The sequence below is a fragment of the Heteronotia binoei genome, chromosome 21 (genome assembly GCF_032191835.1).
Source record: "Heteronotia binoei isolate CCM8104 ecotype False Entrance Well chromosome 21, APGP_CSIRO_Hbin_v1, whole genome shotgun sequence".
In the NCBI taxonomy this organism is placed as follows: domain Eukaryota; kingdom Metazoa; phylum Chordata; class Lepidosauria; order Squamata; family Gekkonidae; genus Heteronotia; species Heteronotia binoei.
This window is the reverse complement of record NC_083243.1, coordinates 175397173-175417245: the sequence shown is the minus strand read 5'-3', so window position 1 is coordinate 175417245 and position 20073 is coordinate 175397173. Positions and strand designations below refer to the sequence as shown.

The 20073-nt window shown below is 49.0% G+C and overlaps 1 protein-coding gene across 1 annotated transcript; it reads left to right on the top strand.

The window, feature by feature from the left end:
• The first annotated feature begins 1868 nt into the window (after nucleotides 1-1868).
• Nucleotides 1869-19989, top strand: ANKZF1 (ankyrin repeat and zinc finger peptidyl tRNA hydrolase 1). Its single transcript, XM_060261080.1, has 15 exons — nucleotides 1869-1990; nucleotides 5499-5596; nucleotides 7008-7110; nucleotides 7573-7766; nucleotides 9144-9259; nucleotides 9609-9756; nucleotides 11621-11843; nucleotides 12257-12349; nucleotides 12963-13130; nucleotides 14218-14304; nucleotides 14912-15167; nucleotides 16166-16277; nucleotides 16978-17145; nucleotides 19296-19366; nucleotides 19446-19989. Exons 1-15 carry the CDS (start codon nucleotides 1876-1878, stop codon nucleotides 19564-19566), a joined length of 2073 nt encoding a protein of 690 aa, XP_060117063.1. The 5' UTR covers nucleotides 1869-1875; the 3' UTR covers nucleotides 19567-19989.
• The last annotated feature ends 84 nt before the right edge of the window (nucleotides 19990-20073 follow it).

Genomic DNA, 20073 nt, shown 5'->3' with positions numbered 1-20073 from the left:
GCGCAGTGTTGACGTTGTCGTGTGTGGCCTCGAGCGCCGGGAGCTGTGAGTAGCCTCCTCCTTTCCTGGTTCAACAATGGCCAGTCCGTGGGGCCTGCTGAGTTTGCATTTCTTCTGCCGGGTCTTTTAGCGGGGATCGAGGAGCTTCTTTTTTTCCCCTCTCCCCCTCCTAGGGTTGCCAAGTCCAATTCAAGAAATATCTGGGGACTTTGGGGGTGGAGCCAGGAGACTTTGGGGGTGGAGCCAGGAGCAAGGGTGTGACAAGCATAATTGAACTCCAAAGGGAGTTTTGGCCATCACATTTCAAGGGACGGCACATCTTTTAAATGCCTTCCTTCCATAGGAAATAATGAAGGATAGGAGCACCTTCTTTGGGGGCTCATAGAATTGGACCCCCTAGTCCAATCTTTTTGAAACTTAGGGAGTATTTTGGGGAGAGCCACTGGATACTATACTGAAATTTTGGTGCATCTACCTCAAAAAACGGCCCCCAGAGCCCCAGACACCCGTGGATCAATTTTCCATTATTTTCTATGGGAATAAATCTTCATAGGGAATAACAGAGTTCCCAGCAGACATTTCCCTCCCTTCCCCCCGCTTTCTGATTACCCTAAAGCGGGGGGAGGGTCTCCAAACCGGGGGATCCCCTGCCACCACCTGGGGATTGGCAACCCTACCCCCTCTAAGGTTGCTTAACGTGGGAGTCAAAAGTTTCCTTGTCCTCTGGCGTTGGTTTCTTTTTGCTCACGATCACTTATGGCAGAAAGCGCCCAGCAGATTACTGTGGTAGTCTTCGAGATCTTCAGATCGGGGTTCCCTCTTGCAACCTGGAATCGTATCTATCTTTGTAATTATGTATGATCATATTTCTCCTTCTTTTTGTCTTGTCTATTTCTTTCTGGGTGGAAAACCCGAACAAAATTAGTGTGGTATCTTTAGGTCTCCCATAGAAGAATAATTGTTTAAGAGTCTCTGGTGTTATTGCCTTTTTGTGGAAGGGACTCCTCCCTATAACAGTTGGCAAAGTTCTGCTGGACTTGCCCCTTTGCTTCCTGAGAAGTTGCTAACTCCACAAAAAGGCACAGAACAATAAGTGAGATACACAGTAAAAAATAGAATCACACACAAAAAAGTAGTTGTGTGAAATTTACAACTTATGAAACCTCAACTTCACAAAAGTTCAGCTTCACAAAAAGAAGCATCAAAAGAGCAGCTGCTGTAGAAATGTGGGCTGACTTGTTCTTCTCATTCTTTCTCTGTCTGCACGTTACAAAGTCCTCCTGTCTGTAGGCGGGCAATACAGGACCTCTGTACCACTCATGCAGATACACACTGGCTCTTGACTGTCTGTGACACAGAATGCAAGGGGAAGTAGCTTTAGCCTCTCCATACACCTGCCATTTTCAGGCTCTCAAACTGGAGAGAGACTGGAGTTTCTGTTGACTTTATTGTGAATCTTAGCTGTAGCAAATTAAATAACGTGATTTTTTTTTTTTTTTTTTTTGCAATGGAACTACTAGTGACCTCATGGGGCAGTTTGTGGATGTGAAATTGGGCCAGAGAAGCAAGTGCCACTGGTGTGATCACAAATAGAAAAGGAATTGTGTGTGCTGGGGAGGCACAAAACTCCTATCACACGTGTGGTACAAAGTTCTGTTGTTTTCCAATAAACTCAAGGACTTTGTAACATGTAGGTGGCGCCTCCCACTGTCACATTGCTACAAACAGAAATTCGGTTAGTGAAGCTCTTCGCATTACTGTGGAGGGGTGTGTCTTAGTATTGTCTTTGGCTTGACCCTGGCTGTTGCTGCTCTCTCAGAATTCTGCTCACTCAACTCTTGATGATTCCTGTTTTGTTCTCTTTCTCCTCAGATCATGCAGCCAGCTGAGACATGGTCTTTGTTTGAGGCTTCCCAGAATGCAACTTTAATGGATGGACTTTGCCTTGTCACTGAGTCATCAGAGGATGTGACCCCTGTAGCAATTTCTGGTATTTATTTCTAAGGGCATAAAGATGGGACAGGGTATGGACCAATGGTTTCCAGATTGCCTCCCACTGTCCAAGATTCTGCCAATGGCAGACAGACAGGCAGGAAGTGCCAAGTACAGGAGCTTATTGTCATAAGACAGCGGCTGGAATGTGTGTCTGGGAGTGAGCAGCCCAGCAGCCGACACCCCCCCACCCAGAGACCCCATGTGTTGCCCTGATACCTCCTGCCATGTGCATGGAACACCTCCCCCGGGGGCCACAGAACTGAGAGTGCGAGTGCATCAGCTGCAGAACTCTGAGTCCACTTCATCAACCCCCCCTTAGTGCCCTGCGCACAACAGCCCTGTAGGGTCGGGTAGGCTGTCAATCCGGGCAGGCTGAGGGGTGGCACTCCCCTCCCCTGTCCAGCCATGCGGGGGGCAATGTGGCGGCTCATGGACCGTTCCCCCCCCCCAAACCAAGTCTGCCCACCCTCCCAGGCATTCCCTCAGAGAGGCCACTGATGGGGGGGGTTGCCCAGGGAACGTGCAGCAGATGCCAAGCAGGAGAAACAGAGGGCACAGCTCAGACTTTATTTTTCTGGAACAGAGAGCAACAATCTCCCTGGTGCGCGCTGGGTAGTCCCGCCATGGGTGGGGCTCCATTCCAAGTGGTGGGCAGAAACAGCTGAGGGAGTGGGGGGGGCGGTGGAGCAGCACACGCAGAAGCCTCTGTGTTGGAGTCCCACCTGCAAAACGGAGATAAGAGATCAAGAGCACCTGCAGGAAGAGTTGGCTGTGTTTCAGCTGGGCACTCTCTGAAAGGGACAGTCTCTGACCCACCTCCCCGCAACAGGACAGCCGCCACACACACACACCGTGCCCTGCTAGGGGCTGGGAACGCGGCAGAGGGCAGACCAAGGGCAGGGAGCAGGCGGCAGCACAGGGGAGCGAGGTCAGCAAATGCCCCCTGCCGGAGCCCACTGCCTGGTTCAAGTGCCAGTGACGCTCACCGAGCGGCCAAGAGCGAGGAGCGGGGGGAGGCTGGGGGGGCAGTGAAACTTACCCAGCCATGGGTGACAGTCCTCGCATGCAGAGCCTCCAGGAGCCTGGAACCTGTGGAGACCTGGAAGCGAGCAGTTAGCCCCAGGGGAGCGACCTCGCTCTCCCCCTCGCAAGTCAAAGACACTGTCAAAGCAACGGCGAGGTGCAAAACCCGTCACCAACGTGCCTGCCTGCCCCTCACTCTAAGTCCGTATGGCCGGGAGCTCGCCGGCAGAGCTTTCTGCCATGCGCTCCTTTGACAGTGTTAAGTTGCTTTAAGAGAACTAAAAACTGCTGAATCATTTGTTATGTAACTAAGCTATACAGGAGTCACGAGAAGCACAGGTGCAGCTAATGTAACAATCAGAGTTATGATTGGATGGCTGTACTATATCAGTAAAAAGCCTTGCCTAGTGTGGGTGTGGGTGATGAGAAGGAGCAGACGGACGTTGTGAGTGAAGGAGGAACATATTGCTTATATACTGAAACTCTGGAGGATTGCATGGCTACTGAATTGATGTATGGACTGGACTTTTGACTTCTCTACTTGGACATAGAATTGGTACTGTATATTGGACAGACTGATTTGATGTGTATGACCCATTGGCTTGCCTGAGACTGCTTTCTACGTGTTAACCCTGAATACAACTGTTTATTTGACTCTTTTGGAGTTTTGTTTCTTACCACAGTGTTCTGGAGTTGCACTCTACTACCTACTCATACAGGGGCACCTTCCTACGCACACAAAACTCTGCCATCCTTTCCCTAACAACTGAGTCGTGCGAGGCCAGAGCGGAAGTATTTCTAGGAGGGGGGAGACCGCGATTGGGTGATGGGGTGGGGGCTCGTCAGCCCGAGGGGATTGGCGAGGCAATCACGCCGCTTCCTAAGAGGTTTGCGAGCTTCGACCGTGGCGGCGCCGACCTTTGTTTTCGGTTTCAATGAGTGCCTATGGGGCACGCCGCTGTTTTTGCGGGTGTACAGTTGCACCTCTCGGGGGTGTGTGCCATGGGCCAAAGTGCTCAGGAAGCCGCCTAAGCCTGGCCACACCCCCAACTCCACCCCCTCCTCCGCCTGAACACCGTGCTCCGCCTCACTTCCGCCCGCGCTCAGGCGCAGCCCTCAGGCGCAGCCGCCCTTGGGTGGGGCACCACTCAGGCAGCCCCGCCGCCCACATACCTCCCCTCCGCTCTGGTGGCGCTGGTCGTACATCGGCGCAAACCCTTCCTGCGCCCACATACCGGCTCGTCTGCTTCCAAAAGAGTTTCCACACACACCCCCTCTGGATTGCACTCTTGGAGACCCAATATTTGTTTTCTCAGCTTAATCAACATCCGAAAACTGGAATGGGTTCTCCTTTTCAGATGGGACATCACTTTTACTGTTCTGTGTTCTGTTAATGGGGTAGCTCAGCCCCTTTGCTTTTCCATTTCCCTTCCATAAAATGTGTAAGAATCTCTTGACAAGTCTAATTTCCTATTCTGCACCTAAGCAGTCTAAACTCCATGAACCCTCAATATCATTACATTTGCTTAAGTTTTTTTGTTTGTTTAATGTGATTCTTCTGCTTTGCATAACTCAGAAGATGCTGGCAGGGCATAGTCCAACATGCTTCCTACACACTTGGAAGCATGTCTTAGGTAAAAGAGCTAGAAACTTGCTTTCCAAAAAGAAAAAAAAATGTGTTTAGGAAGCTAACAGCCATCTTTTGAAGGTTTAATTTTAATTTTAGTGTATTTTGATACCACCCTTCCTTCCAGGAGCTCTGGGTGGTGTACATAGTTCTCCCCTCTTCTGTTTTATCTTCACAACAGTTATGTGGCACAGACATAGCCCTTATGATAAGGATTACCCACAACTAATACTAGTAGAATATTTGTTTTGTATCACGACTTCTGTATTTCCCAAGTCCCTCTAAATATTTGGTGCATGTATATTATTTTATATTTGACAGCATTGGGCACTTTAAGGGGAAAAGTGCTGATGCACTGTTATGTAACTCCTACTATACCTGCTAATGAAATGCATGTGAGAATCATGTGCAGCTAGTTAAGAATTGAGTAACATGATTGGCTAGCTGCACTATATCAACAGAGAGCCTAACTCTCATTCTCTGTGGGTTGATGAATACGGAGGACGTGCAGAGGTGTGGAGAGCTATTTTGATCAGAGGCTGTTACTCTGTCGGACTGATTGATGATGATGATGACTTGGTATGTGTAGACTACTCTCTTGGACTGTGACTGTGTACTGCTAACTTGGATGGACTGAACTTACTGTGTATTGACTATCTGGACTGACTATTACTACTCTATTGCCTTACACCAAATACAACTGTTTCAACTGGCTTGCTGAAGTTTTTGTCTTCATAGAACTTTTACTGGGGGCTGCATTTATCAGGGCACTCATACCTGCAGAACTTCCACGCACACTGACAATATTCAGTACCAAATGACATTTTTCTTATTTCAATCACGCTTGCTGCAGTGACTAATGGTCCAGATCGATCACGCGGTGTCTTGGAGGTGTCAGACCGGATGTTTTGTTCTGCCTGCTTGAAATCCTTTGACAGTCGAGAGGAGCAGGTAGGCAGTAGGTGGACAGGGCTTGATTGTGAAGGCTGTGTTTTGTGGGAATAGGATTGGTCAAATGGCTTGTTTATGTTGCCAGAAGATCAAGCATCGTGGTCTGTTGCCCTCAGATGGAACCCGGGGATTACGTGTCCCTAGAATCACTGCAAAGATGGTCATTTGTGATGTGAATCTTTGCTTTCGTATTTAAAGTAAAGAGAGTTGTTGTGACGGAACCGGCCCGATTCTGCCTTCAGGCCCGGTCCCGTCAGCTCCCTATGGAGTCGCCAACTCCTGGAGGGAGCTATTTCTCCTCCTGCCCCTTGGGCTCGCTGCCACCACCTGCTCAGTCCCGGGGTTCAGATTGAGAGGAACAGGACTCCCAATCCCCCTCTCCAGCTGTGAGGCTAGGCCTCCAGGTCCTCTGCCACCCTGCACTTGGGTTTCACAGAGACCTCAGCGCATCTTTGGGGCACCCCTGGAGGGTTGGCACCTTATCCAACTGCATGCCTTCCCCCTTCCCCGGGGCCCCCTTCTCAAAAACAGCGTGGTCTAAAGCGGTTTGGGGATCTATGTGGTACAGAGTTTGACTGCCAGCATTTTAAACAGAAAAAACATTTATTTAAAAGGGAAAAGGATAGGGAAAGAAAAACAAAACAAAAACAGTTGCATCTAAAAAAGTAGCACAGCACAGCACAGCAAACAGCATGACAAAGGAAAGGTGTTTATAAACGCGTCCTGCTGGCCCTGATCTAAACTTGTCCTGTCTTGAGAATTACTTACTTAGTCTGCCTGCCTGGGGGCCTCCCCGGCAGGAGCCTCCATTGCTCACCACATGCTCGCTCGAGCCCCAGTTCAAATCTGGCTTCTCTTCCTGCCTAACACATGCAAGGAACAACAGCACTTCCTGCCTCTCTAGGAGATTTTCCCCCTAGCGTTGTTGGTTTGGCTCTGGAAGGGAGGGGGGGAGTGAGGGGAAGGCTACAACGCCGGCTGAGGGATTTACTGACCCCTGCCATATGAAGCACCACCACTGACTAAAATGGCGTTTCTCCACAGTTGTCTTTTTGCCAGCCCTTCCTCCAAGAGCTCATGCATGGTTCTCCCCTCCTTCTCTTCACTTACACAACAATCCAGTGAGCTTCTTGGCAAAGTAAGGATTTGAATTTGAATTTCCCTGGACCTGGAACACTATGGAACACAGGCTTTTCTGGGGGGCTGTAACATCCATGTTGGCTGATATGAATGCTTTTATGTGTCCTGACCCAAGCTTCAGGTACTTCCTACCCAGTGCAGTGAAAAGCCTGTCATCTGTCCCATGTAGCTGGCAATCAAGTTAGGATTGAACTAGTTACATTAAACACTGAACCCATCATTATAGCTGCTCTCATGGGCCCCCATTCTGTCCCTCCTCTTTCCTGCTTAGACCGAGCATTATCGCCTTGATTGGCATCGCTTTAACCTAAAGCAGCGACTGCTGGGACACCGGATGCTCACGGCTGAAGAATTTGAGGCAAAGACTCAAGCAGGTGAGACAGACTGGGCACTGAGGCTGCTATGGCTAGTGGTCCTGCGGAGCTGCCCCTCTATTCTGGGTCAGAGAAAAGGTTCTGTGCGCCAGCTTCAGAGAGTTTCCTAAGCGGGCAGGTGAAAGCGGCTAGCTAGTTTGCGGGACACTTTTATTTCACCGCGCAGGAACATTTCAAGATGCAGCAGATTGTAGCAGCACCCGACACCTTTTCATTTTGCGTTTGTCTGCCTGATGTATCTCCAGAGAAGCTCAGTCTTTTTGAGGTGAATATGCAATTCTAACTCGCTGCTCTCTTGATCTGTTTTATTACATATAGGGGGTTTTTTCTAGCTTTATAGAACTGGGCTTCTCCTCCCTGTGCAGCAGCTGGTTCTGTTTCCTATGGTGTGCAGGCGGGAAGTAAGATCTCGGAGCATAACCCTGCAGCTTTGTGATTTTCTGCTGCTTTCTTGATACGCAGGTGATGTCTCTAGCATTTCGGGTTCCGATTCCAGCGATCCTGACTCAGACAGCGAGCCTGACTCCCTGTCTTGCCAAGGCAGAAGGAGCAGCTCTCCGAGGACGTCACCTTATCCACGTTCTCAGCGAGTCCTGTTCAGAAATTCCCAAGGCCAGCTCCTCTCAGTCTACCGTTGTGTACTGAACACTACGAAGGCATGTCAGTCTGCGGGGCCTCCTTGCTGTCTCCCTTTCCTTGACTTAGTACCCAGCTGCCCATCCCCAAACAGTAAAAGTGCTTTTCCAGTTGTCTGACAAGATACCAGTAGAGAGCAACATCGTGGCCAGGTTTCAAAGGAAGTGTTCCAGATTCTGCTGCTGCATGTATTCCACCCACATATCATATACCCCTATAACTTCCAGACCTTGTTCTCTGGCACCCTTACCTTTAGTGTCAGAATCTTAGTGAATTAGAATTGCTCCTAAACCCTGGACTACCGACACCATTTGGTGCTTAACACGCCAGATTGTATCTCAAGTCCTGCACGGTTGTCTTACTCATCTGGCTGGATCATTTCCCTGTCCATTCATCTGAAATGTGTCACCAGCCAATCTAGCTGTCCCAGCATGGTCTCATCATCTGTTTTCTGGAAGAACGCCTAGAGCTTTTAGAGCATGAGTATGTATGTGTATATATGTGTTTCCCAAAAAATCAATAGGTGTGCTCAGGGTCGGCCCTAGGTGCATGGCGCCCCAGGCAGACGCTGTCTGCCGTGCTCCCCTGCCAATCAGCTGATTGGTGGTAAAACACTGCTGCTGCTGCCCCCTCTTCTGTTCCCTTCTCCACTGGCACTGCGCTCCGCCACCTCCCCCCCTCCCCCGCACTCAGCACTGCTAGAATCGACCCTACCCTTAGAATCGGCTTGCTGAGAGGCACTACCCTTAAAATCAGAACGCTGAGAGGCATGGGCCGATTCTAGCTGTTCACAATGCATGGGGGAGGGGCAGAGCACTGCAGAAGGGAAGGGAGGGGGCAGCAGCAGCGTTTTACAGGTGATCGGCCGGGGGCGGGTGCTTTAAAGAGGCTGGGAAGTGGTTCTTCACCGCCCCTTCCCAACGGCACAGAAGGGGAGGGGAGAAAGAAAGAGGTGGCAGTGAGGCGGGGTGGGGGTAAACGAGGCATTTGCCTTGGGGAAGGGGGGTAAATTCTGTGCTCCCTCACTCCGGGCACCTTAGGCAATTGCCTAGTTTGCCTAGTGGGCGAGCCGGCCCTGGGTGTGGTACAAAAATTTTAAAATGAAGTTGCCTTGTCCACAGGATTAGAAGCTAAAATAAATGGCAGTTTTCCCAACTTCCAAAATTTGCTTAGAGGGGCAGCCTTCAGGATGCTTGACATTGCCGAAGTTCACTTGTGTCTCCTGTTCGGGGACCTGTAGAATTTACCCATTATGTGAGTTAGCTTCCACAGGTCCAGATAAACAATAAAATCCTCCCCCATCTTGTCCCCAGTTCCTGTATTCTAGCCATGCTGAGCGTAACCCCCATCATTCAGTCCATGACACTTCACTGACTTGAGGGCTTATGTATCTCTAGGACAGTGTGGGAGAACCCGGAGAGCTCGTGGCTTCCCTTCAGAGACAAAGCCCAGGCACTTCCTGGGTTATCCTGATGGCTGGTGGGGGACACTTTGCAGCGGCTGTCTTTAAGGGGTAAGAATCCATGGGTAGAGTGACTGGCTTTCACTTGGGGCCCCTTCATGCCAGGAGGGAAGGGTCTTATTGGAGCTGCAGAATCTACCTTCGAATGTGGGCCTGAAAAGCTATGATTACAGGTCAGCATTCATGTTCATTTTATGGTCCCTCACTTCACATGGGGGTGGAGAACTGAGGAGACGGGTGTGGATTGTTGGCTGCTTCTCAGCCCCTCTCCCTGAGCTGCTGAGTCATATTTTCCTTGTAGATGGGACCCAAGTGCACTTTGATTATGCTCACTCTGAATCGGAACTATCATCCTGGGCGTTAGCTTTATACCACAGGCTTGCCTTTGGTTTCTTCACAGGAATGAAGTATTGGTGCACAAGACTTTCCACAGGTACACAGTGCGAGCCCGCCGAGGTACAGCCCAAGGGGTGCAGGATGCTCAGGGATCTATGCCAAAATCTGCTGGGGCTTCCCTACGGCGCCACAATGAGTCTGCCTTGCTTAAGGTGAGTGCAGTAACTAAAGCAGCCCTAGATTAGCCCCCACAGTGGAAGCAGCTTGACTGCTCCAGTGACCTGGAAATCCTTTCGACGGTTGCTTTTTCTCGGAGAGCTACAGTTGCCTTCCCAAATTAGAGGTGTACAGTTGAGTCTTATTTGGCAATTAGGGGAGGGACGGTGGCTCAGTGGTAGAGCATCTGCTTGGGAAGCGGAAGGTCCCAGGTTCAATCCCTGGCATCTCCAAAAAAGGATCCAGGCAAAGAGGTGTGAAAAACCTCAGCTTGAGACCCTGGAGAGCAGGGGAGGGATGGTGGCTCAGTGGTAGAGCATCTGCTTGGGAAGCGGAAGGTCCCAGGTTCAATCCCCGGCATCTCCAAAAAAGGGTCCAGGCAAAGAGGTGTGAAAAACCTCAGCTTGAGACCCTGGAGAGCAGGGGAGGGATGGTGGCTCAGTGGTAGAGCATCTGCTTGGGAAGCAGAAGGTCCCAGGTTCAATCTCTGGCATCTCCAAAAAAGGGTCCAGGCAAAGAGGTGTGAAAAACCTCAGCTTGAGGCCCTGGAGAGCAGGGGAGGGACGGTAGCTCAGTGGTAGAGCATCTGCTTGGGAAGCAGAAGGTCCCAGGTTCAATCCCTGGCATCTCCAAAAAAGGGTCCAGGCAAAGAGGTGTGAAAAACCTCAGCTTGAGACCCTGGAGAGCAGGGGAGGGATTGTGGCTCAGTGGTAGAGCATCTGCTTGGGAAGCAGAAGGTCCCAGGTTCAATCCCTGGCATCTCCAAAAAAGGGTCCAGGCAAATAGGTGTGAAAAACCTCAGCTTGAGACCCTGGAGAGCAGGGGAGGGACGGTGGCTCAGTGGTAGAGCATCTGCTTGGGAAGCAGAAGGTCCCAGGTTCAGTCCCTGGCATCTCCAACTCAAAAGGGTCCAGGCAAGTAGGTGTGAAAAACCTCAGCTTGAGACCCCGGAGAGCTGCTGCCAGTCTGAGAAGACAATACTGACTTTGATGGACCAAAGGTCTGATTCAGTAGAAGGCAGCTTCATATGTTCATATGTCTTAACAGAGGCTTGTCAATAGCAGAACAGCATGAATAGGAAGAGAGAGGGGGCATTGATATATTTAATTTTTCGTGTGACCACATCTGTGGATACTTAAATCGGGAGATTGGAGCCATCGACAGACAAGATGGATCTTTCTGCAAATCAGAAAAGTCCCAGGTTTGCAGAAAAATCTGAAATCTAAAAATATGCATTGAGGGGTCAATACTCCTCCCTCCAATAATAGAAGCAGCCCCTGTAGTCTTAAGAAAAGAATACCCTCAGTGGCTATTGCTAGGCAACTACAATATTGCCCGCCCTCCCAAGTAAACTGAAATCAAGCAGAATTTTCTCGGGGAAGGCAAATGAAGGAAAAATGAAGGTGGGGGCAGATGTATGTTGGCTGGTGGATGGAAAGGAGTTAAGAAGGCAGGTGAGTGGGAAGGGGAGAAGGACTGGGGGCTTTCAGGGTAGGAAAGAGGAAATAATGGGGGAGGGGAAAATGAGACCTTGCGGGTCCTCAGCTTGTAGGCTACTTTGTCTGTCTGTCTATCTTCAATCGTCTGTCTATTCTATTTTTATTTGCAGGATTCACTGATCACCACGTGAGACTCTTCTAGAACATAGGAATGTTTTATATTCCCTTACCTGGTTGAGAATCAGGATTGACAGGGGAGGAGAGTATTGAGGGGTTTCATGGGACAGCTGACCTCCTGGTGGCTGATTGTGCATTTGGATGACCATAGCTTTTGTGGCAGTGCCCAAACGCTACACTGGCATGCCTGTAGATGGCAGTCTTGTGCACACAAAAGTATCAACTGAATTTGTGTTTTGTACAGGACATTCAGGAGCTGTTGGCCAGCTGGGCAGGGCATTTACAAGACACAGAGTGCATCTTCCTCCGTGCCCCTCGCGCCAACCGAGCCCGCTTCTTTGGCAGTAGAAATGGCCCTCTTCAGCAAAATGATCCCCGAATCCGAGGCATTCCTTTCAGCACCCGGAGAGCTACCTTCCATGAGGTGCAGCGGGTGCACAAAGCTCTGAGCAGTCTGCAAGTGTATGGTAAGCATGGCTTTTATCCATATTGATAGACTGGACTTCTCCTTCCCAGCTCTGATGTTTCTGTTGCTGGCTTTTAGCAGTCCAGGATACTGCCTTTCACTCATAGCCTTGCTGGTCCTGTTCCGTAAGAGCATAGAACGATTCTTTTCCCAAAATTCTCCCCATAGTTCTTGAAACTGTTTTGAAGGTTCCATAGACTAATTTGCTGACACTAACCATACTTTGCTCAATTTTAGCTCTGCTCACTTTACTGTGGCTGCTTCCCCATGCCTCTTGAATGTTACCATTGTGTATTGTGTTGCTGCACTTCTGCTGGGGGGGGGAGTATGTCACTTTTAAACCAAAATTGACACTTTAATTTGGAACCAAGAGATTTTCCCATGAGTGACATCACCATTCTGGTTCATGAACAGGAAAGGACACAGCCGTGGAAGATCTTATCGGCTCTGCTCGCAAGACCTGGAGAAAAATAGTTGATCGGGAAGAACCATCTCCACAACGTCAAGGTGAGCTAGAAGGCATCATCTTGTAGCTACAGGAATCTGCAGGGTGTCTTTGAGCCAGTGTGGTGTAGTGGTTAAGACCAGCAGACTCTGGAGAACTGGGTTTGATTCCCCATTCCTCCACATAAAGCCAGCTGGGTGACCTTGGGACTGTTGCAACTCCCTCAGAGCTCTCTCCGCCCCGCCTACCTCACAGGGCATCTGTTGAGTGGAGAGGAAGGAAAAGTGATTGTAAGCTGTTCTGAGACTCCTTCCGGTAGTGAAGGGTGGGCTATAAAACCAACTCTTCTTCAACTCTTGCCTTCTGTGCCCTTCTAGTTGTGCCTGGTCCCATGTGGATGCCGTTAGCATTTTGTTTTCTGACTCTTTGAGTTCTAGCGTGGCAGAGCCACCATCAGCTGCTGAGAGCAGCAAATCATGGGGTGCTTTCTATGAAAGAAGGCTGTGAGAAGGAAGAGGAATCAAGCCAAGGCAGTGGCTGCTATCTCAGATGAGAGGCACACGGGGCTTCCTGGGTCCTGTCAGAAAGTGGTAAAGTGATAGTTTTGCCCTTGTCCCCAGGGTTCTTCCCTTAGAGGTAAGAATATGAGCTGAGCTGTGCCTCTTTCTTTCCTAGCTTCCCCCACAAGGTCAGAAGACGACAAAGAAAAAGAAGGGGAAGAAAGTCCATCATATCAGTTGGAGTTTGCAGAGGTTACGCTGAGTACTTTGGACTTGCGTGAATTTGAAATGGCACCAAAACGGAATCGGAAGACGAGAAGGAAAAAAACAAAAGCCCTGACAGGTGGGTCTTTGAGGGTAATGAAGTTGTTATAAGGTGCATAGCCTTTCTAGAGGGACAGTTACCTGGCCGTTTGCCTGTCTTGAAGGGCTCAAGGCAGAGCACCCCAGCTTCTGCCCTTTTTTTGGCACCTGTTTCTGACCACAAGGTCCCAGGTAGGGATGTGCACTTGAGTTTACCTGACCTGAAAATATCCCCCAAAACACCCTGATCGGTATTTTCTAGGTATATTCACTTGTGATCCACCCTGAGCCCATTTATGGGTAGGGCAGAATAGAAATTTACAGTACAGTTTATTCATACGGCACCAAGCCAACAAAAAAGCCTAATAATTAAATAAATTTAAATGTCGAATGGCAACATTATCCCTGGTTTAAAATAGAATGGTAAAATTAATAAAAGTGTCAAAAAAGCAGAATATAAATCTTTTTGCTTTTTTGTTTTAGTTAAAGAGGAAGAGCACTCTGTCCACCATCACCCTGTTATGTGGGGGAAGGGCAGAGCCTCCCCTCCCCCTTTTGGATCTCATCAGATATTATGCCATTGGTGCTTTTTGCACAGTTACGGATGGGGTAGGGGTAGGCATAGAAAACAGAGCCCCGTGGCACAGAGTGGTAATCTGCAGTGCTGCAGTCCAAGCTCTGCTCATGACCTGAGTTTGATCCTGGCGGAAGCTGGGTTCGATTAGCCAGTTCAAGGTTGACTCGTAGCCTTCCATCCTTCCAAGGCTGGTAAAATGAGTACCCAGCTTGCTGGGGGGAAAGTGTAGATGACTGGGGAAGGCAATGGCAAACCACCCTGTAAAAAGTCTGCAAGAAAACGTCATGATGTGACGTCACCCCGTGGGTCGGTAACAACTCAGTGCTTGCACAGGGGACTGACTACCTTTACCTTTACTTTAGGCATAGAAAAGTGGGCCTGCCATCGTCTGTTATTGCTTCTGTATAGCCTCTAGGTTATATTGGGGCAGGACTGAGATATAAAATGGGGGGTGGTGGAGGATAAACGATCAACAAATACAGATAAAGAATGTTCCAACAAGGTGGTTGATTTATTTCCCCCCCACATTCTCTCTCTCCCCTGAATCAAGAGTCCTGCGGGGGTGCTGAAGTGTCTAAGACCTTATTGTTGAACAGAGAGGAGTCAACTGAATCCCAGGAATGTTTGGAGCCTCAGGGTAAGGCCGTGTCCTGAAATACATACCATCCGAGATCCCTTAGCTTGTACTTTCATCTCATGCCCTATTCAACTAAAAAGGGGGCCTGTGGAGACTTATCCCCGCCTAGGTCTCTGTCTTGGTTGGGAGCCTGTCCTACTGAAGGAACTGCTGGTCGGGACTGGCAGATCTCATCTCTTTCAGATAGCGTGGGTCACAAGCCTCTGGTTGTGCAGTCGCAGCTGCTGGAGTGCGATTCTCCATAAAGCTGCCCCCCCCCCCCCCTTGTTGCTGTTTCGAGGGATTTGCTGCTAGTAGAGCAAGGGAGCTGGGCTTCATTTAAACGACAGGCAGTAAGAGGGCAAGGCAGGATCACTTGCTTGAAGAGAGAATTCCTCCATAACTCCAGCACTTGACTTGTTCCTTGCTGCAGTGCCTATCCTGGTACTCGGCTCGTGTTTCCTGTTTGCAGCCCAGCCCTGCTACTAGTGAGATTATCCTGACATCATGCAACTTTTTGTGATGTGCTTTGCAGCTCAGTGGGCCCTCAGTAGAAAGGCTGAAGCCGTAGCTGTTCCTGGTTCACAAGGTTAATGCCGGATTCTTTCTTCCTCTCTCTCCTTGCCAGGAGCTCCCAGCATACCCGTGGAGGATGTCTTGTTCACAGCCTGCAAGATGGGAGACCTGAAGACGCTGCAGCACCTTTTGGGGATGGCTGATGGGGGAGCACAGGAGGGAGAAGAGTGTTGCAGCAGCAACCTGTACCGTTGGCTCAGTACACCCCTGGATGAGAACGGCTGGACCCTTTTGCATGTGGCGGCAGCAGCGGGGAGGAGTGCTGTCGTGCGTTTGCTGTTACAGGCTGGGGCTGACCCTGCTGTCAGGTAATGCCCAGCACGTGAGAGAGTGGAGGAGGGAGAAAGAGATGCTCAAGCAAACTTGCTTTCCGCATGTCAGACTGATGGTACTTTATCAGGCGGCCAGCAGATGCCTCCTTATGGTTAGCCATCACCCCCAGCTCAGTTGCCCAGCCTGTAAGCTGCTTTAATGAACACACATGAAGCTGCCTTATACCCGTAGTCCATCCAGGTTAGTATTTTCTCAGACTGGCAGTGGCTCTCCAGGGTCTCAGACAGAGGTCTTTCACATCACCTATCACTTATTACCTGATCCTTTCAACTGGACATGCCAGAGAGGTTAGTATTTTCTCAGACTGGCAGTGGCTCTCCAGGGTCTCAGACAGAGATCTTTCACATCATCTACTACCTGATCCTTTCAACTGGACATGCCAGAGACATTCTGCATGCCAAGTAGATGCTCTGCCACTGAACCACCGCCTGTCACTGCAATACCATGTTTATAGTCCCTGCAACACAAAGTACTGTGTGGCTCATTGGTAGAGTATCTGCTTGGGAAGCAGAAGGTCCCAGGTTCAATCCCCGGTATCTCCAAAAAAGGGTCCAGGCAAGTAGGTGTGAAAAACCTCTGCTTGAGACCCTGGAGAGCCGCTGCCAGTCTGAGAAGACAATACTGACTTTGATGGACCGAGGGTCTGATTCAGTATAAGGCAGCTTCATATGTTCATATGTACTGTGTGAGTCCAGAATTTTCAGATGTAGGAAGCACTGATTTGTTTCAAGACCAGGACTCTTGAGAATTACTTACATTCCCATGGGAATGTAGAAAGCTCTTGTGCACCCCTCCCCTTCCCAGAGCAAATTAGGGGCTGACTAGATTGGTCTTGGCTTCTTTTTCCCCCTCATCCATTTTGTCCAGTTCTGGAAGCAAGGAAGTGTTTGGATGGTGATGCGCTTTTGTTTAGTTTTCCTTGGAGGGGGGTCAATCCACACCAGTGAAACACTCCTGTGTATCTCCTGTGTAGAGACAAGCAAGAACGGCCACCATATTGCGTGTCTGCTGACAAGCAAACTCGTAATGAGTTCCGTAGATTCATGGGCGAGCAACCTGAAAAGTATGATTACATCCAAGCCCAGGTGAGTGAAAAGAGACTCCTGAGTGCAGGTGGGAGGGAACAGCAGGTGCTGGGATAAGGAGCCGTCTCCCTGAATGGGAGGACAGCTACAACTTGTGCGTTGTAGGCAATTGACTCAGGCCTGGAGATGCCACCTTCCTGCTCTCCTGACTACTGGTTCTTTTTTTTTTGGGGGGGGGGGGCATTGCTGACACAGCTCAGAAGGGAACCCAGTAGGAGGCTAGGGGGAATGTGTTCCTGCTTTCACTTCCTCCCCTTTGGGACTTGCCTCCCTCACTCTATAGTACAGCCACCCTATGTTAATTGAGATGATGGGGTGGTTCCTACCCCTCTCAAACTGAGCAAAGTTTATTTGACATATCTATACCCCATCTTTCCTTTTGGCTCAAGTCAGAAGCCTTCCTCCAACTTGGTTCTTCCACTGGAGGATAGTCGCTCTGGTACCTCACGCCCTCGTGCAAGAGACATCCTTCAGTTCTGTTTATCAGACTGTTGCTTGGTGGGCATTCTGAACGGAGAATGACTTTGTGTGCAGTTCTGAAACGTGCTGTGAAGAGAGAACGTGCTGCTAGGGAGGGGAGGTGGGACGGTGTGCCCAGGGCAAGAGGAAGACTGCACTCCTTTCAAGGACTCCTTGCCTGGAGGCTGCGGCTGGGCCCTGGCCCTGTCTCTCCTGGTATACATCTACAGTATGACCGTAGGTGCCTGGACCGCTAACAGCTCAGATGGAAGCCAAGCAGGCTGAGCGTCGCCGAGCACACAAGGCCCAACGGAAACAGCGTGAGAAAGAAGAACGAGAGTCACAGCTGCTGCTGAAGCAAGAGGAGGATGAAAAAAGGCGCTTTGTCCTGTTGAGTGACCGTGAAAAGGTGAGGGCCTAACCATCGCATGTGGTTATTTTCTGCTAAGGCTGGTTCAACAGATGGCATCAGCTGAGTGCATGGTCTTCTCAGTTTTAGTACTCCCATCCACTAAAGCTTGCTAGCGAAAGCTTTCTAATGTAGCTTACGCAGTGGCTGCTGTGTAACACAAAGGCATCTTCTGTTGGTGCTGACTATAGAGAAGCGCTGTCCTACAAACTGTGTAAAGCTAAAGAGTGCGCTGTGGCATCACAAACAGAAAGCATTTCTCTGTCCTCCTGGCTTGTCATGCTGCCATTAGCTCAGCCCAGCTGATGGTGCCTCCTTGTGAAAGATCCTGTAGTCCTCACCTCTTATGACAGTTGGATTTCAACATTTCCAGTATGTGTTCCTTGTGCCAAAGGACCGGACATCACTTTGCTGCCTTCTGTCAGGCACTATCAGTGATTTTTGTATCTTCCAGACTTTTCTGAGTACACACGTTTAGAGACATCCTTTTCCTTAATAGTCTTAACAAACAAATTCTATGAGGACCCACTGTATCCTCATGCTAGGATATGCCTTAATCCCAAGGAGGCAAGTCTGTTTTCCTCACTTACGTACACCTGCTACCAAAAAAAGGGCCTGTCCTAAATCTAGGTGGTTCTCCAGGATGGCCTGTCCTACCTCCAGAGCTTTCCCTTGGCAACCAGAGCTATTTTGGGAAGTGATTCAGAACACCAAGCTCAAGGCAGCCTGTTGTCCCTGCTCTAAAAAAATTAACATTTGTACTAATCCAGTAATGTCACCAACCAAGCCCACACTTCAGTAAGCAGGAATGCCTTCTTTCATTGTCCCTACTAGTCTCAACTCACTCAGCCACACTGATCCGCGTTGCTGTAATCTGTACAGCAGACCACCCCAAGATACCTCAAAAGCTCCAACTAGCACAGAATGCAGCTGTGTGCCTTCTGATGGGCACAAACCTTGTGTCTATTACACCAATTTTAGGGCACCTCCACACTGTTTACTTCCAGATTCATTGCAATGAGTTGGTATTTACCTTTAAAGCCTCTTAACAACCCAGGACTCTTTCATGTACTAGCCATATGTTAATTACCATCCTTGCAGTTCTTCTTCCCCCATCCCCTATCTCTCTGTAGCTCATTCTGCCTTAATCCATTTCTGGGCTTTGATTGTTACCCCTGTACTCAGAATGGCCTCTGAGAGATGGTCTGGAAGGTATGTTGCTGGCCTTTGTATGCCTTGGAATATTTTCTTTGAATGGGCTTATATCAAAAGTTGTCACCATGCTAACATTTTAATGATCAACTGGCTGCATCTGGAACTTCCAGTTCTGTACTTCGGTGCCATATTTATTGTTAATAGGACTTTGCAGCCAAGTTGCTTGGGCTAAATAGAGAAGTAGTCAGTAGTTTTAAATAAAAATCACTGAGCAAGTAAAAACGCTACACAACAGATTAGTTCCAATGTTCCCTCTAAGCTGCAGAGTCTAGTGAGCAAAAAAATTCTAATTTGTGAGCTACTGGTATTAAAGTTGTGAGCTACTGGCATAAAAGTTGTGAGCTACTGCATAAATTATTGTGCTCTGGGGTCATCCTTCCTGAGCCAAGACAAAAATGTGTCAGCTGGAGGCTAAAAATCTGTGAACTAGCTCACACTCACTCAGCTTAGAGGGAGCATTCCAATATTCGTTCTAAAGTTTCTTTTGCCTATTTACCTAAATGCTATATATTTCTGTTTCAAGCAAAGGAACTTTTTTTCTAGCTTAAAACAAACATTCTTCATGATTATTGTAGAGCAAGATGATCCCCTCTTCCTCCCCCCCCCCCCCAGGACTTACACCCTTGTCCTAGCAGTGCAATATTTTAATAAAATGGGTTGTCCAGCCCAAAGGTCTTCTGACGAAATCTGTTTTTGGATTCTCCTTGAAAAGTTGCAGCCAGTTTGCTACTCTGAAAGAATAGCAATTAATCCCCCCCCCCCCCATAATCTGACCTGTAACCCCTTGGCAGAGTCCCCTTAAAGTCTGAGTGTTGGCCGGGACCTCCTAAATAGGTTTGTTTCATATTGCACTGTCTAGAAAGGGATGTAGTGCCACACACACACGAAATCCTGGGGCCTCATTCTATCTTCATTGTTGGTTTGTTCATTCTTAGCGAGCTCTGGCAGCGGAGAGGAGACTTGCTGCCCAGTTAAAAGACTCCACTGCGACTATGACCAATACCAGGTACAGTAGCAGAGTGTTGTCTTTCTGACATCATCTGGCAACGTGACAACATACTCGTATTGATTTTCAATATTTGCAGACGCTGCTGGTTGTGCGGTGAGTCACTGCTGGGCCGTATTCCTTTCCATTACCTGGACTTCTCCTTCTGCTCAACAAACTGTCTGCAAGCACATCGGAAAGGGAAGACTATCCAGTCTTAGCTCAGGCTGCAGGGAGAGGAGGAAGCGTGCTATCATGCCTTTACTGAGTAGCTGTTTCCATTGCGTCCCCTCCACTGAAGAAGCTAACTAAGAAAACCACTGCCACTCATCAGTGGTGCCTGTTCTTCCATGAGGCATCAAGTTCAAATCGGGTGCTGTTACAAGCCCTTCCTGAGGTTGGCGCATAAGCAGCCTTTTCAATGTGAAAAAGTCCTGTTTTGAAAGAAAAGCCACTTCCTACTGTTAGCTCCAAATACAGTAAAATTAGGACAATTTTCCTATGGATGTATGCGCTGTGATCACGTCACTGAAAAGATGGCTGCTGGAAGTCTGGTTCTTTTGCCGTGTTGCGTTTTTATAATCTTATCACTTTGCACATTGCAAAACATGAGTTTTGGGTCAGAATAAAACTGTAGTCCTTTTTTTCCTGTGTTTTCCTTCTTTGTGTGTGTGTACCTGGAAGTCATGGTGACCTCTGGTAACTGACCCCTACTGGGGGCCTGGAAG

What these genes read in the sequence shown, in the direction of transcription:
- ANKZF1 (XM_060261080.1), top strand. Translation starts at nt 1,876, where the DNA reads ATGCAGCCAGCTGAGACATGGTCTTTGTTTGAGGCTTCCCAGAATGCA. An exon ending in GCAGCGGCTGTCTTTAAGGG is followed by an intron (nt 9,260 to 9,608) that starts GTAAGAATCCAT and finishes GTTTCTTCACAG; the next exon opens with GAATGAAGTATTGGTGCACA. An exon ending in GAGCAGTCTGCAAGTGTATG is followed by an intron (nt 11,844 to 12,256) that starts GTAAGCATGGCT and finishes GTTCATGAACAG; the next exon opens with GAAAGGACACAGCCGTGGAA.